We start from the raw sequence: 15,730 nt of genomic DNA, 5'->3' as shown, positions 1-15,730 counted from the left end.
CAGGATCCTGGGAGGGTGGGAGAGGTTCCTGCAAACCCACCAGATGAATGGACATGTGAATGCCTGGGCTGCTGTGATGCCTGTCCTTATCTCTTCTGTTTATCCAGGGCCAGTGGAGAAAGGGGGTCTGGACTAATCTCTTCTGAAGGGATGATGATTGAGCAGACTGGTCAAGGGGAAAGTGTCCCTGTCCATGGCAGAGGGTGAAACTAGATGGTCTTTAAGGTCCCTTTCAACCAAAACTATTGCATGATTTCAATCTTTTGATTTTTACAAGTGCCTGTTTTCGTTAGTTCATAGGTGACAGCGGAAGGTATGGGTGAGGTTCTGCTTGCAGTGTACACAGAAGGGGAAAACATCTACGTGGAGGTGCCCACTTAGGATACAAGCCCTCAAACAGGCTTTCCTCTGCCAAGCCTGTGGCGCCTCTTCTGAGGAAGCAAAGTCCAGGGAGCTCGGGTGGAGGAGCTTCCTGCCCTGCCTCCTGCTCTGCAGTGGAGAAGGCGTGTCCTGGGCGCTGCAGAGGGTCCTGCAGCCCCTCTGTTTCACGGAGCTCTGGTGTCTCCAAGATGTGAGGATGTGGCAAGCCCATATGCTGGCCCTGTCTGTCCCCACAGTGGCTGTCTGTCTGTCCCCACAGTGGCTATTCAGTGTGTGGTGCACGGTGTTGTGCCACTGCGCAACACATTGCTCCTTTCTAGCTCTCGTGGTTCATTTTGTTTGCCAATGTGATAACCTCCTGAGTGTAAAGTTTGTTTGCTTTCCTGTTGCTGGTTTTACTTTTTTTGTTTTTTTAAAATCACTTCTGTTTGTTTATATGAATCATGGTTACTATGAATCAGCTCTCCAGGAAGTAAAACAAATGTTTATCCACAGTCTCTCTGGGTAGCTGGAAAAATCGTAATCTGCTTTACCAGCACGGTAATGTAACACAAAATATTGTAACCTTTGAAGTTTCCATTGCCCCAGATTTTCCTTCATTTTCACCAGCTGATACACATGCAAAACTGTTCTAACATCTATTTCTGTTTCACTGAGTTACATAGCAGTACCTGTAGAGAAGGGTGACAGTTTCCTCTTCATGGGGAACCTGAGTTGCTCAGCAAAATATTCATGGTGGGAATAAAAATCCCTTGCAAGACTGATGCTCTGCTGCAGAACAGAGTGTATTTTACTGGAGAGATGATGGGTTTCTCAGGGCTGAGCAGCTGTTCTCTCTGCCACAGTGAAGGTTCCATTAGACATTTCCATTCTCTTTTGGTGGTTCCTAAGCAGGAGGCTTGGCTGAAATTACTGTAAAAGTGATGGGCAATAGTGTATTAGGGGTAGATAGAAGAAACATGAGTAAATTCACTAGGGTGACAAGTCCAGCTGAGGTGATTCAGAGCAGTCACTGAAGCTGCACCTCACATCTCCTGTCCTGGGTCCTAAGGGTGTTGCACTCTTTGTGAAAGCAAGTGTGTTTTATAGAATTTCTAGTGTGGGTGCTCCTCTGTGTTGTAGGTAAACCTCTCCCAGATTTTCTCCTTCCCACTTTAAAACTGGAACCTGGCTTTGTGTGATGCTTGAGCTCTTATTTCTGTTGTTTACCAACAGCATTAGTTCTTGTGGAGGTGACTCAGAGCACTCGCCCTAATGTTTTGGTCTGAGATTTAAATCTGTTTTTCAAATGGCACTGAAATCTTGCTGGAAACCCCAGCCAAAACCCTGAAATTCCTTATGAAATTACAGGTCAGCCTTTTCTCATGGGTACAGTCAGTGTTGGTTTATAGCCTGGGTATAGAAAAAGGGGTCTCACAGCCATTTATCCTGGTATTTGTGACAGCAAATGACCCCCACTACCCATGGTTATTTATATAGGGCAGCAATAGCTACTTTAATTCATAGTGCAATGTTGTGATCTGTATGTGGTGCATCCTCTCCTGGAGCCAGAAGGGGGATGACCCTCTTCTGCCAATTTTTATTTCATTTTCTCTTTAATGCTGAGCCTCAAAAATGAGGAAGAGCAGAGTGCTAAGGCAGTGTTAGGTAAGCAGGGTGTTACACCAGCACATGTAGCAGCATCTTGCTTGCCATTAACAGCAAATCTTTTACTGGAGTATACCACTAGGCTGGTGCTGGCTAGCATCATCTGACAGAGGTGGTGAGATGACTTTCAGAGAAAGCAAGACAGCATTTTTTACTGGGATAAGATACAAAATCGGAAAACAAAATACAAACAAAACAATGGGCAACAAAAATGGCAAGGGCCATATGCTCTTTATTGCAGTCATGCACATCAGATTGGAGTTTTATAATGCACAAAGAGTTAATAACATGTGCCATGTCACCATGAGTAGTTGGCATGGTCACAATTCCAATAGCAATGGTATTACAAACACAAGAAAAGGAATATGTTCCACTTACTTCAGCCAGCACAATGACTTACTCTGACACAGTCTTTTTGTATGAGACATTAAATGGGGTTCTCTTATCTGATTGTTCATTTTTAATAGGCAGTGAGATTGCTGGCTTGTGTTTAAGATCTGTAATAGCATATAAAAATGAGACAATTTGGCTTTGTATATCTTTCCTGTAGATGAGTACATAATTTCCTGTGTTACAGCAGAATTTCCATCAGGGAGAATTGATCTTTACCTAGTGAATGCTATGATTGTTATTCCCCTGCACACCCCTTCACAGCATGATGGCTGTTTTATGTGAGTGCTTATGGGTGTGCAGATGTTCTGGGAGCAGGTTCTGATCATTTACATGTTGATATTTGGCTGTGAATATCTTGGAATTTTAAACACAAAGTGACAGTGATATTTTATTTATGGAACAACTATTGTTAAATAAGTGACCATTAGGGTTTTTAAGCATTTAAATTACAGTACAGCCTATATCCATGAAATGTAAACTAAGAGGATTTATATAAGATTATTAATGCTCCAGGGGTGCTGTGAAGTGAATAATCTGCATTTCACAAGTAGTGTTGCTGTGGTTTATTCTGTCAATCCTCATTCACTTGTAGCACTTGCTGTTGAACAAGTGCTGTTATTTCCATCTTCACCTTGACATTATGTTTTGTTTATTGTCAAAAAGTGGACTATACAGTAACAGTATTTAATTTTTTAAAGTATGATGGAATGGAAAATCCCTTACAAGAATAGTTTTGATACCATCATTTGGAAAGATCTGACAGCAATTTAGAGACCTACTCCATAGATAATAAGAATGGATAATGAATAGGAGCACTCTGATAGGGCAAGAGGTTTAACTTCTATGTGGGGGTGTTTTAAAGGAAAGAAAATTTACAGTGATCTAGCACTGTAAAGGAATGACAGGCACTTCTAGTTCATCGTATCTGTTTATTACAGAAAAAAAAAAAACAGTTGCTAAGCAAAACCAGATAAAAGTAAAGATTTATCCACAAGGAATGTAGAAGACCATGAAATTCATTTTCCTTGGGCAAAACTCCCATTAGAGGATAAGCTGCTTGTGAGTCTAAGGAAGAAATATTTCAATGGATGTGAAAAAAAAGCAGCAATGCTTTAAGGTTCTTGCTTGGTGATTGTAAAAGTCATGAGCAGAGGCTTTTTCTTAGTTGCAGACTATCCCAGACATGAACAGATCCAAGCTTTAAGCCACCTCAGCTTGGTGTTAAGTGTTGACAGAGTCACGATGCTTTATTGGAATGACCCTGGAGTGCAGTGAATTACATATTTTCTCTGCTTTTAAGAATATATTTTTGCCCACACAGAGGCCCAAAAGCTGCCATTTGCTTTGTGCTTATTTTGGTTACTGAAAAAATGTCTTGCAAGCACTATTGCTACACTGACACATAAATTTGTCTCTGTTTCCCAGAGCTGGTGTTTTTAAATGGGGTCCTGCAAGAAAAATGAAGACAGAATTTTTATAAAGGATCTGTTGCAATGTACAGAAAAAGGGGTAATGATTTTAAACCAAAGGAGAATAGGTTTAGATTAGCTACATGGAAGAAGAGGTTTACAATTGCAAAGCAGTGGAATGGGTTGCCTGGGGCAGTGGTGGATGCCCCATCCTGGGAACATTCAAGGCCAGGGTTGGGTGGGGTTCTGAGCTATCTGATCCAGGGGAAGGTGTCTGTGCTCTTCAAGGGAAGTAGGGGAACGTTTAAGGGTCCCTTTCAACCTAAATCTCTCTATGATTATCTAGGTTTACTTTCAAATGCAGAAGTCAGGGAGGCTGGTGCTGGACAGGCTGCTGTGGAGTGCCAGGATGTAGGGATTTGTGATGGCCAGTACATGGTCCTTTTAAGCTGATGTTATGGGTCAGGATAAGAGATAATGTGGTAAATTCTGTATGAACCCTCATTATCACTTTCATTTTAAGCTTTTAGCATGGAAGAGTAGGGCATTTTGCAGAGAGTACACTGAACAATGTGCAATGGCAAAGATGAGTCAGCCTTAAAATCCTGAGTCTCATTGATTATACTGTCCAAGATAATTGAAATAGGCTACTAAGTCTGGCTATTTCATGTCACTATCAACTGCAGGAACTTGATTTGCAGCAGAATTTCAGGATTAACTAAGATTATGTTTAAGGTGATGTTTAAGATTTCTCAGTTTGAACACAGAAAAAGGAAACGTCAGCCTTACTGGCCATTCTGAAAATTGTCCATATTTTGATTCATGATATCACTTCATCAAAAAAGACAAGGATAAGCTTTTCTCCTATGCCTGTGATTGTAGTTTCAGCATTATGAAGTTTTAGTGAGAGAGGATTTCAGCTTACTGTTTCCCTACTCAAAGCACAGAAGGTAATAAAGTAGAAAAAGTTGATATTCACATTTGAACTCCATTCAAGTGCTTCCAGTTACTGTGTGCTGCAAAGGCATATTTAAGCTCACATATGAAGTTTTATGGATTTCTGTTATATGTCAGAACTCCTACAGAGTTATTTCAGTGGCTGTATAGGCTGTCCCACATCTGTAGGTGCTTTGCTGGGCTGTCCTTAGCAAGACCACAATTTCCCTGCTTTCTGCAGAGAAAACAATTTATCTGCCAGATAGCCACCTTCATGGCAGTGCAGTATTGTTAAGACATCTCCTTTTAATTTCATTTACACCTTTTTGTGTCTTTCAAAATGCCAATGCTTTAAGACACCTGCATTTACCATTTTTTCTCATTTTGAATTTCTTTGGAAGAAGACCCTGTATTGGTTGTTATAAATGATCAAATCGATAGCCGAATTTATGAAAAATTTAACAACGATTTATTGGGTCAATTGCAAAAAAAATAGAATTTCGAGCAACCACCACAATCAAGACAGCGTCGGTCCCAGGTATTGGCGCTGGGTGAAACCAGAGGTTCGACCTACAGAGTGACAGTGTCCCCTCTAAGGTTCACCCTGAGTGTTTCCAGCATCCAGCTTATATACAGTTCATTTTGCCTGAGGCACAGGTGACCACATCTTTCTATTCACTTCTTCGAATGCAAATCTATTTCCATACATATGTTGAAATAGGCAAAGATGGGTCCCGGTCTGCAGACAGAAGTTTGGTACACAGGGGAAGTTTGCTTTCACATGTAATAAGTTGGTATCGGTCCCTGAGTACCCAGATGCAATCAGGAGGTGTCTGAATCTAGTGAAATTCTTGGGACACTGCAATGAATCACCAGGAAGGCCCCGATGTTATCTCCCAGGTGCAGGAGATAACGAAATGATCCTTGATGGTCCAGGAAGGTTCCATTCAGACGATAAACAGGTCTCATGCTATCTTGAGCTGCCAGGAATTAGTTACAATCTGAATAGATCTCTGTTCCTGGCTGGGGAGGTTGAAACATAATTTTTACAGTATTTTATACCCACACATATCTGTTTATACAGCATGAATGAACTCCATTACATATCACATTGGTAAATGATATTTCAGTTTCCATGGCGCTCCTTATTACAAATAGTTGCTCTTTTCATCACCAAATGGTGCAATTTTCATTCATGCTGAAATATCAATGGTAACCTACAGCAGCAAATTGTTCCTTTATGATCCTTGGCATTGTGGAAACTCTCCTGCTCAAAATTAAATGTCAAGGAATTTAGCAAGTATGAAAAATCTGGCTCCTTTTATGCACATACATGCAGTGATGTATGTTCTTCCCTTTGTGCTCATTGCATCTAAGCATTTGCCTTCCTTTATTCCTGTAAGGAGTCATTAATATGCTCCCAGTGATGCTTCCCCAAAAGTCCAGCTATTAGAGGGGTTAAGGGGGTAGCATTCCCTCCTGTACCTTCCACTGGAACTGAGTGAGGAGTTTGGTATTCAGGCTACTTGTTGCCAGGCTGTGAGTGTGAGTAGATCATTTTGGGAATGATAGCAGCCTTGCCAGCTCCCTTGCATTCCTCAAAGTGCTTCTCTGTCCTTTGCCCTGGCCCAAATGACAAACATAGACTGTAGAAATACTCACAGATCAAGGCAGGGCTCTGCTTCCACCCCAGCCCCACTCCCTGCAAACCCTGAGGTACTTGTGGCAGTGTGGGGACGGTACTGTGACAAACAGCACTGTTTTCAGTTGGATTCCTTTCACAGCCACTGTGATCTCTTTCCCTGGCCATGATATTGTTATGCAGGAGATGGTGGGTTAGGTTTCTCAGCTACGTGGCCTGATCAGCACATTTCCCAGATCAGATTCCCTTGTTTATAATTCTAAATATCCCTCACTCCCCCACTGCCAACTGCTGCCAGTGGTCCATTTTTCCTAAGAAAAGTGATCCTGTCTGGAGAAAGTAGACACTGTTCATAAATCAGGCGCTCAGGGAATTAATAATTTCAAATTCCCAGGAGAGCCCGCTGTGTCACAGACATCTTTTATGAAAAATCCTTTCCTTAGGATTTTTCCTCCTGAGAAGCTGGGAGGCCTCAGGAACAAAATGCAAACATTGATTATCTGCTGCTGTGGAATGCAACAGGTGCATCTGTGATTGGCCCATGTTGGATGTTTGTAATTAATGGCCAATCACAGCCCAGCTGGCTCAGACAGAGAGCCGAGCCACAAACCTTTGTTATCATTCCTTCCTATTCTATTCTTAGCTAGCCTGCTGATGAAATCCTTTCTTCTATTCTTTTAGCATAGCTTTAATGTGATATATATCATAAAATAATAAATCAAGCCTTCTGAAACATGGAGTCAGATCCTCATCTCTTCCCTCAACCTGAGACCCCTGTGAACACCGTCACACTGCTGTAATAAATTGAACTACTTTTGATACACAATCACTTCACTTCTTCCCTTTTGCATTTATTTAAGTCTGGCAATGAGATATGTGATGATATGGAGTAGCTAAGAGGAAGTTAGACCCACTAGACCCACTAAATAAAGCAGCTTGGAGGAAGTGCTTTGGGTTGTGCCTCTGCCCTCTTTCCCCTTCATTTCCATGCAGGAGCTGGGTGCAGGTAGATGTTTATTTTTTACAGCCCTGTGTCAGGTTTGTTTTTATGGCTTCCTTGCCTCCAAGCAAGCACAATGATTTGCTACTGCTTCTCACCATGATCTACACCACTGGCAGTGCTGGGAGCACTTCCACAAATAGACCTCAGGAGCAAATAAAATGCTGGAACTTTCTTTGAGAGAGCAGCGGTACTCCTTTCATCTTTTGGCTGGGAGGGAGCTGGGCAAAAAAGGTAAAATCTGAGGTTTTGTCCCTCTGGTGGAAAAGGTCACAAACTTCCTCGAGGACAATAATGTTCCCCACAAATGAAATAAAAGGAGGGTGATGTTAAATGATGATGTAAGATAGAAACATAGAAGTCATTCATCAAACCCAGGTGCGACAGTATATTTGTATTTGAATCCTCTGAATTTAGACTCTGCTGCTTTTTAAATGGCAAGCTTTTGTGAGAGTGGCAGACAACCTTTTAACTAAACCTCACTTTAATTGCAGTACAGTAGATAAATAACCATTGTCTTCTGGCCATCTTCATCACCATTTCAGGTTCTGAAATGCAAAATGCAGATCCTTTGCTAGAGATCCTGCTTTTTCCAGGCACCTGGCTGTTCTCTGGTTAAGCCTCCCTGACTCTTAACAATAAGCACACTTGAGTTCCTAGGGTAGGCCTAGTTCCCTGCAGGTATGACTGTAGCAGTAGGAAAGAAAAGCAAGCTCCTTGGGACTTTCAAATTGTCAAGAGGGATGTGATAATGCCATTTGTAATAACCAAATGTGGCTTTTATTTTGCACTTGAACTTGGGGTCAAGTTACAGTGCAAAATAAAAGTCACATTTGGTTATTCACACGTCTTTTGGAAACAGTTTTAAACTTAGTACAATAAGTTTGCAATATGAAGATGTTGAACACTGGCACTTGATGTACTTATAGAAATAGAGTTGACTGAGAAATCACGGGGTGGTTGATATTTTATGTTTCAAGTCTGTATTCCATTTCTTCTTTTTCAGAGATTTTAAAAATTAGTCCCCATAGTAGCTCTGTGTGCTGCCTCTTATGCTTAATTTCTGGCTCCTGGGAGTGCTCACATGCCTGCTATAGAAGAAAAGACTAAGCAGAGACAGAGGGACTAATATTTAGTGCTGTAATCTCAAAAGTTCTTTGTGTATTTAGCTGTCACTTTTGACATCTGATATGTTGGCACAGTTTTCTTTGGGAATGCCAATAGTGCTATGCATTCCATGCAAAATGCTTCAGGATCCTGCTTGACCATGAGGAGTGTCTCTGGCTGGCAGTCCAAGTTTCAGAGTTCATTTTGCTCTTCCAAGAAAGATGTTTCATAAAAGGTATTTACTTGACAGGGTGGGGCTTGGCATAAATGAGCACTGTGGTCAGATACCTGGCTTGGCAACCTAAGTTTACACAAAGACATCACAGCCAACTTTAAACATCTATTAAAATAAAGCAAATCCCCTTGTGAGCATAACAACTATTCTTAGTTTCTCAAGGGCTGTGGACAGATTTGCCTCTTGAGACTTGAGCTGGGAGAGTTTGCCTGAAAGGAGATATTTTATGGAAGAGTGTTACCCTGCGCAATTAATACCTAAGTCTTAAGGCAGTATTTATGCTGATTAGTTTTTGAGGAAAACCTGTTGGAAAAAGTGCCAAAAACGTCTGAGAAGTTAATAAAATTTCCTGCCTTTTGCAGCACACTGAATACACAGTATGACCCTTTAAAGTCAGTTGGTCATGGAAGACCCTATTTACAAACTGTAAGCAATTATAATCTGAACCAGTGAAGCCAAACACTGAGAAGACAATAAGTAATTAGCACAGCAGAAGCTCTTTTCTTCTCTTGCTAGGTATATAGAAGGCAAGAAGGCTTTTAAATACAGACTGCAGCCTGATTCTTCACTCTTTTATCCCAGAGTCATGCTGCTGTGTCTCTGAAGTAAGAGATATGGAACCAAAGCACGGAAATGAATAAGGGGACCCCTTTAAAACTTCACTCCAGCAGTAGCTTCCATGGAGCATGTGGTGGTGTAAATGAGAGTGCAGCTTAATGACTGGGCTTTCCTTTCTTTCATTCCTCCTCTCAAAAATCAAAAAAAGATCACAGGATGACAGAGGGCAGTTATATAATTGAATATTGCCTAAGCTGCAAGCCCACAGACTGCAAGTCCCTCTGATCTGGAACACAAGGATGGAACATTTTGGAAGGCAGTGAAGAGATAATTTGCTGATGGGAATCTTCGATAAACAAAATAATAGCTGAACAAAATAACTGCTGAAGTCAGCAGTTGCTGAGACACTGGTTAGCATGTAGAAATATGTGGATCTGAGAGGTGCTGTCATGATGCCCATCCCTTCTGTCTCTCCATTCCTGGCTTCGATTCAGTCCTGGGAGGTGACCTAAAATGCAGTTTTACGTCTGCCTTTTCTCCTAGCAGATGGATGAGATTGTAGTTTTTTCACCTATTGATATGGTGAGGATGATTTGATCCCTTCAGTGTAAAGTCCTGTCTAATAGGCTGTGTTTTACATGAAAAACATGTCAGGGATAAGTGAGTTTATATTGAAATGTTCTGCTTGCTGTCCAGGATTTAGGATTGCCACAGCTCATGGAATGACCACCTGGGAATGGTGAGAGACATAGTTTGGACTCTGGAACACAGTGCTGACTAAGGCAAGCCTGTATGTCTTCTAGTCTTGCGCTGAAGTCCTGGAAATATTAAATTTTTCTTGCCACTTTCTGTATTTGTTTTTTTTTTCTTTGTTTGTTTGTTTTTTGGTTTTTGGGTTTTTTTTTTCTCAGTGTCAGGTTATTTGGATAAATTTACTCTTGTGCTAAATGTGCTCTTTTTCTGCCAAGTTTTGGTGCTATGGGCAGTGCAGTGGATGATTAGATTTTTTTTTTAAGAGTGCCAAAATCAGGAAAGAGTTCATTTGAAAAATTGCTTAGCGGATTGCAAATGGTGAATAAATTATTGCACAAGGGAACTTTTCAAACTCCTCTGGTGGTAAATTTTCAAGTAAGGAAATATAGAATATACAGCATCATGCTCATGAAAGCTAAGTAAATTCTTGCCCATAAATCATGTGAGGGAATTAGGATTTCTTTCCTCCTTTGTTATTGTCATTCTAAATTTATATGCAAAATTATCTTCCACAATTTTTTTACTACAGTAAAGATGTAATTTCATGTAACTGTAATTAAGTTATTTATTTCAACCTTTTTATTTATGTTTCCTGGCTGGGTCCTGCTAGTGCAGCTTTGTCCAGGACAGTTGACTATGTTGAGTATTTGTAATACCTGGCTTTGATATGGATGCAAGGAAGAGGTTTTGGTATGACCTCTAAGTGACAAAGAATGTGGCAGGAAGATGCTTCACTGTTGTGAGCTCAGCTTGGAGGGGTGTCTTTGACTGTGTGGTTGTCATTTCATAGGGAAAACAGCCCTCAGTGGACATGGCCCTTAGTGCGCTGTTTGCTGTTATAAAAGTTGACATTAACCTGGAATATGTGCTGTGCATTTCTAGGAATGCTCCTCAGCTGATTTATTGACATGGTTTTTGTCACCCTTGGGTTCTTCCTCTGGCTTTCTCTCTTTTTCCATTTATATTGTTTTTTTTTTTGTTTTTTTTTGTTTTTTTTTTTTTTTTCCTTTCTCTTGCTTGCTCTGCTTTCGTTTTTTTTTTTTTCCCTGCAAAAATATCTGTAGGAGTAGAGATGTACTAGAACAGGTTATCAGCAGATCTATGATTCTGCAGCACTGAAGGTTAAGTGCAAAGCCCAGTGGTTATCCTGATTAACTGAACCATATGCCCTAGCTCTGGTGCCTTTTACAGGCTCTAGAGGAAGGAAATTTGCTCCCAAGCAATATACAGCATGGCTTGGCAACCATTTCAGCCCTGTATGGCACAGTATGGGCTAGTGTATTCCCAACCCTGAACTTCTGTGTGATGGTAGGCTCCTTGGTGACTCTTTTTCTGGGAATCACAGGGTAAATGCACTCTTTGCTCAAGTGTGATTCTTCATTACAGTTACTCTGTGTATAGGGCAGAAGGGGAAGATTTAGCTTTGAATAGCAGCTAAGGATGGGTAAGTCTTAAAAGGTATGAAAATTCAATTCAATTGTAGTCAACATTCAGCTACACAGAAACTATCCTAATTGTCTCTCACCCACTTTTTAAAAGACTGTTTAATTATAGGGTCAACATTGTCCTCATTCAGATTTCCGCAGATTCCCTTTGATACTGATTTTCTTCAAAGATTTGGGAGAAGACATGAGTGTTGCAAGAAGACTTTCCTGGCAGCAGTTTCCCCTTCCAACAAATTATTGAATTTTCTCTCTGTAGTCCAAAAGTCTCAGCTAGCTGTGAGGCAGCTGTGAATTTGTTTTACATCAGAAACATGGCTTATCAGTATTGTGGGCACCCTGTGTTGTGTGTGATTCATAGAATTCAGCAGTGAAAAGGTGGAAACTGCATCAGTAGAGGCAGTTTATGGAGACTAGAACCTAGGTATGATTTTTCTTATTTAGAGACAGATTTGGAGGTCTGGAGAGTATCTAAAATATTCCAAGAAAATTGATACAGTGCTCCTCTAAGGAAAGGATTAGTCTTTATTGCTAATGGCATTATAGCTTTTATTCCAGCATGGAGACTGTAGTTCACAGCAGAGAATCTGATAATGGGATTCTGTTGCAAATTGGGCACTATCTCTTAAACTGGATGGATAGAAAAGACACAATTTAAGCTCTCACTCAGTGGTTTTGCATATGGTTCCTGCCTGTCTGCCTGTGTTTTCAGGTGTTTTGAGGATCAACGCGAATCTGAATGGAGGTGTCAGTGAGAAGTGAACCATACTGTACCGCTTATCCCCGAAATCTCGAAACTGGCCTTGTATTTCTGTCGGAACCTGCCGCTGGAAGCAGTGGGGTAATAAGCAGCACTTGGAAGGGCTGTGCAGGGATAGCACAGCCCTCTGAAAGCTTACTCCTGGCCAGGAGACAAAAGGTGCTGCAGCCTGAGCACTCGTTTCCTCCAGGAACAGGGGCTTGGGGGCTGAGAAGTCACAGCATCCCTTGTGCTGCTCCAGGCGCTGGGTTATGATTTGCAGGCTTTTTAATTAACAGTGCTTCCTGACTAGTTCTGGCTTGTTCAGGGGTTTTATTCTTCTGAATGTGTTTGTTGGTATTACTATCCAAGGGCGTTAGCACTCTTCAGCATAACAAAGCAGGACTTGCAGCGCTCAGAGAATGGTCGCGTTTTGTGAAAAATTCCAATCACTTGTTTTTTTAAAATTTTAAAAGTTTAATAGTAATAAAATGGTTATAACAATAGTAATATAATTAGAGTAATAATAATTTAGACAATTTGGATTAGGACAATATGAGACAACAGAAACAAAGAGTTACGGATATCCAGGTACCTTTTTCTGGGCAAAATAAGCCTGATAAAGGACACACGTTAACAGAGGATTAACCCTTAAAAATAATGGCCTGTTGCATATTCATACACTTCATACATGATGCATAAATTCCATTCAAACACAAACCAGGATTCTGTCTGGTCATCGTCAGCTTCTTCCTCTTAATCCTAACGGTGTCTTCATGGCTGAGTGAGGCAGGAAGATGTTTGTTTCTTCTGATAATGGGGCAATAAATTCTCTTTCTCTCAAAGATTTAGGTGTCCTGTGGCCGCTATCTCAGTGTGCGTCCTTTCTTTAGAAAAAAAGTATCCTACATAGCACAGTTTCTGTTTTACCATTATGTTTTAACCTAAAACTATATTTAACATGCTACTTGAGAAAATGAATACAGCATCACTTTCTAAGATAACACATGTAATATTCATTTTAATATTTGTGAAAAGCCAATCATAAAATACGTATTCTTCACATGTTTGGAAGCATGATTCTTAGCCCCACCACCTCCTCCCCATTTTGAATTGCCATTTTGTTTTATCACAAGTTAAACTGGATTTAAATTAGATGTGGATATAATGTGTTTAGTAAGAGTTAGAACAAACATAGATAATCTATTAAGTTTAGCACTATGCTTTCAGTCATTTAAATGGTATTTGTGAAAAAAGTCCAAATTTACTATATTTGGCTGAAAACACTCTTTTTAAGGTTGGAGTCAGGGCTGATTTTTCCAAAAGCTTGGTGGTTGAAGCATTCATCTGCGATGCAGAAAATATACATAAAATACCTGCTCTGAGAGGCTTTCAATCCATGTATCCCTACCTTGAATCAGATGCTAAGAGGATTGAATTCAATTTATATGCCCACGTCAGGTAAGAAGCTTAACCCAACTGATTCCAATATATCTAGCAACTTACAGACCCCATTTTGCCTTCTATTATCTATCTGAGTTACAAACCTCATTTTGGCATAAATTATCGCCACACAGAGCTGCAGTTATTTCTTGTGTCCATAACTGTGGGTTTTCCAGCAATACAGCACCTGTATTCTGGGCTCTTTGCTCTAGTCCTTGCTGTCATCTTCTCCATCAATAGACACATCCTACAAGCTGACTGGCTTTCCTCCTTCCAGTTTCTTCACCTGAGATGTGTGCATGAGGTAACTGTGGCTTAATACAGTATCGTGATGCCTACTCAGATTTGGTGTTACATGCCCAGCACGATCCTCTTACCCACCTGTGTGTCTGGGTTAATGGGAACATTTGACACCATGGTTTCTGAGGTGGGCAAGATGTGCAACAATGATACCGTCCTGTTTTACTTATTTATAAATATATTTATTTATTCAGTCTCAGAGCTTGTTTTCAGCCCTATACAGCCATAATGATGTGAAGCATCTATTTGAGAAATAAAGTGAATAAGATCCTTAAATTCTTACCTGGCTATGTTTCTTTGAGAAAAAAATATCAGAAAAGAAAAATCTTTGTGCTGGTTTTCAAAATACCTTTTCCTTTGAGGTGATTACAATAGTCCTTGAGAAATGTGCTTGTGATCTCTTCTGGAATTCCAGAATTCCTAGTCCTGTCTTTCCTTTAGCCACCTGCTGGGGTGACCTTCTTTAAATATGGCAACCCCACCATCCCTCCAAAAGCAGCCTTAATATAGAAAGCTGGAAGGAACCAGCCGTGAAGGAGGAGCTCTCAGCTCTCCTCAGAGAGAATGTACATGCCAGCCTTGGAACTAAAGGATTGGTTTCAGATCTGAGGTTTTTCTCGGTGTGACATAGATATCAATAATATTAGGTGGAAAGAGACTAGATTAACACTTGGGGCACCTGGGTTTTTCTCCTGACTCAAACATTTGCTTGCAGTGTGGCTTTGGACACATTCACTGTGCCTCTGTTCCTCCTTTTAAAAACAGAAATAATTCCACTTTTCTGACTAGAAGGACATGCTACATAAAAGTTTGGTATTATTATTTTTTTGTTTGTTGTTCTCTATTTTAGCTAGGATGGCAGGAGGGTTGTGCTTTTCAGTATCATTTGTGCTGTACTAAATTTACAAATTTGTACTGTTTCCCTTTCTGTGTCATGTTCTGCTCTCATGTTCCCCTGAATAGTGAGAGAGATCACTGGGATGTGGTAAGGTGTGTAAAAGAAGAAATACACCCAGGAGGAAAGGGCAGAATTTTGCATGCTGGATATTTTGGTATCCAGGGGAAGATGTCAAACACCTCCAGGTGTTTGGGTTCAACTTGCAGGTCAATAATCTGAGTAGGCAACTTAAAAGGGAAGTGGGGGACCAATGGGAAGCATGGGGGCCATAATCCCCTTGGTGTCCCCCAAAGGACTCCTCCCTCAAATGGTTTCTCACCTCTTCATTATAAACCTATTTCCTTTGTCCAGAAGGTTTTGTTTATTCCCTTTTTTTTTACTGGTAGTTTCTAGTGATGATATTTTGGGATCTCTAAATGTGCATTCACCATCATTAGTGGCTTTTTCCCATGTTATTTGTTTCATGTTCAGGGATTAGCAACCAGATTGCAAAATAATGAGCTGCCTTGTGTATTTCAGAAACATACCCCTCGCAATATGCATTTCAATGATTATCGTCACAGTTGGCTATGTGTTAACAAACGTGGCTTATTTCACTACAATCAGTGCTGGGGAATTGCTGCTTTCAAAAGCTGTAGCAGTGGTAAGTTACAGAAGAAAAGTACAAAGATATATTCCTGCTGCAGTTATGTTTGTTGATATTATTCTTGTTTTCAGGGGGGAAAAAGATTGGGTGGACACATCCAGTCAGGTTTTAGTATGGCAGCACTTATCAGCATCTCAGTGAAATTTGATTTTTGACTGATGAGTGGGATTGCAGTTCAGGTCATCGGTAGCATTTACAATG

The 15,730-nt window shown here is 40.6% G+C and overlaps 1 protein-coding gene across 2 annotated transcripts in view; it reads left to right on the top strand.

The window, feature by feature from the left end:
* Positions 1-15,730, top strand: part of SLC7A11 (solute carrier family 7 member 11) — a 58,832-nt gene that overhangs the window by 29,499 nt on the left and 13,603 nt on the right. For both annotated transcript variants that reach the window (XM_058803123.1, XM_058803124.1), the window contains exon 7: positions 15,403-15,526. In XM_058803123.1, coding sequence (XP_058659106.1) covers positions 15,403-15,526 — 124 coding nt within the window. The remainder of the gene's footprint in view (positions 1-15,402; positions 15,527-15,730) is intronic.

This window comes from Ammospiza caudacuta, chromosome 4 (genome assembly GCF_027887145.1).
Source record: "Ammospiza caudacuta isolate bAmmCau1 chromosome 4, bAmmCau1.pri, whole genome shotgun sequence".
NCBI lineage: Eukaryota > Metazoa > Chordata > Aves > Passeriformes > Passerellidae > Ammospiza > Ammospiza caudacuta.
This window is presented reverse-complemented; position numbering and strand designations above follow the sequence as displayed.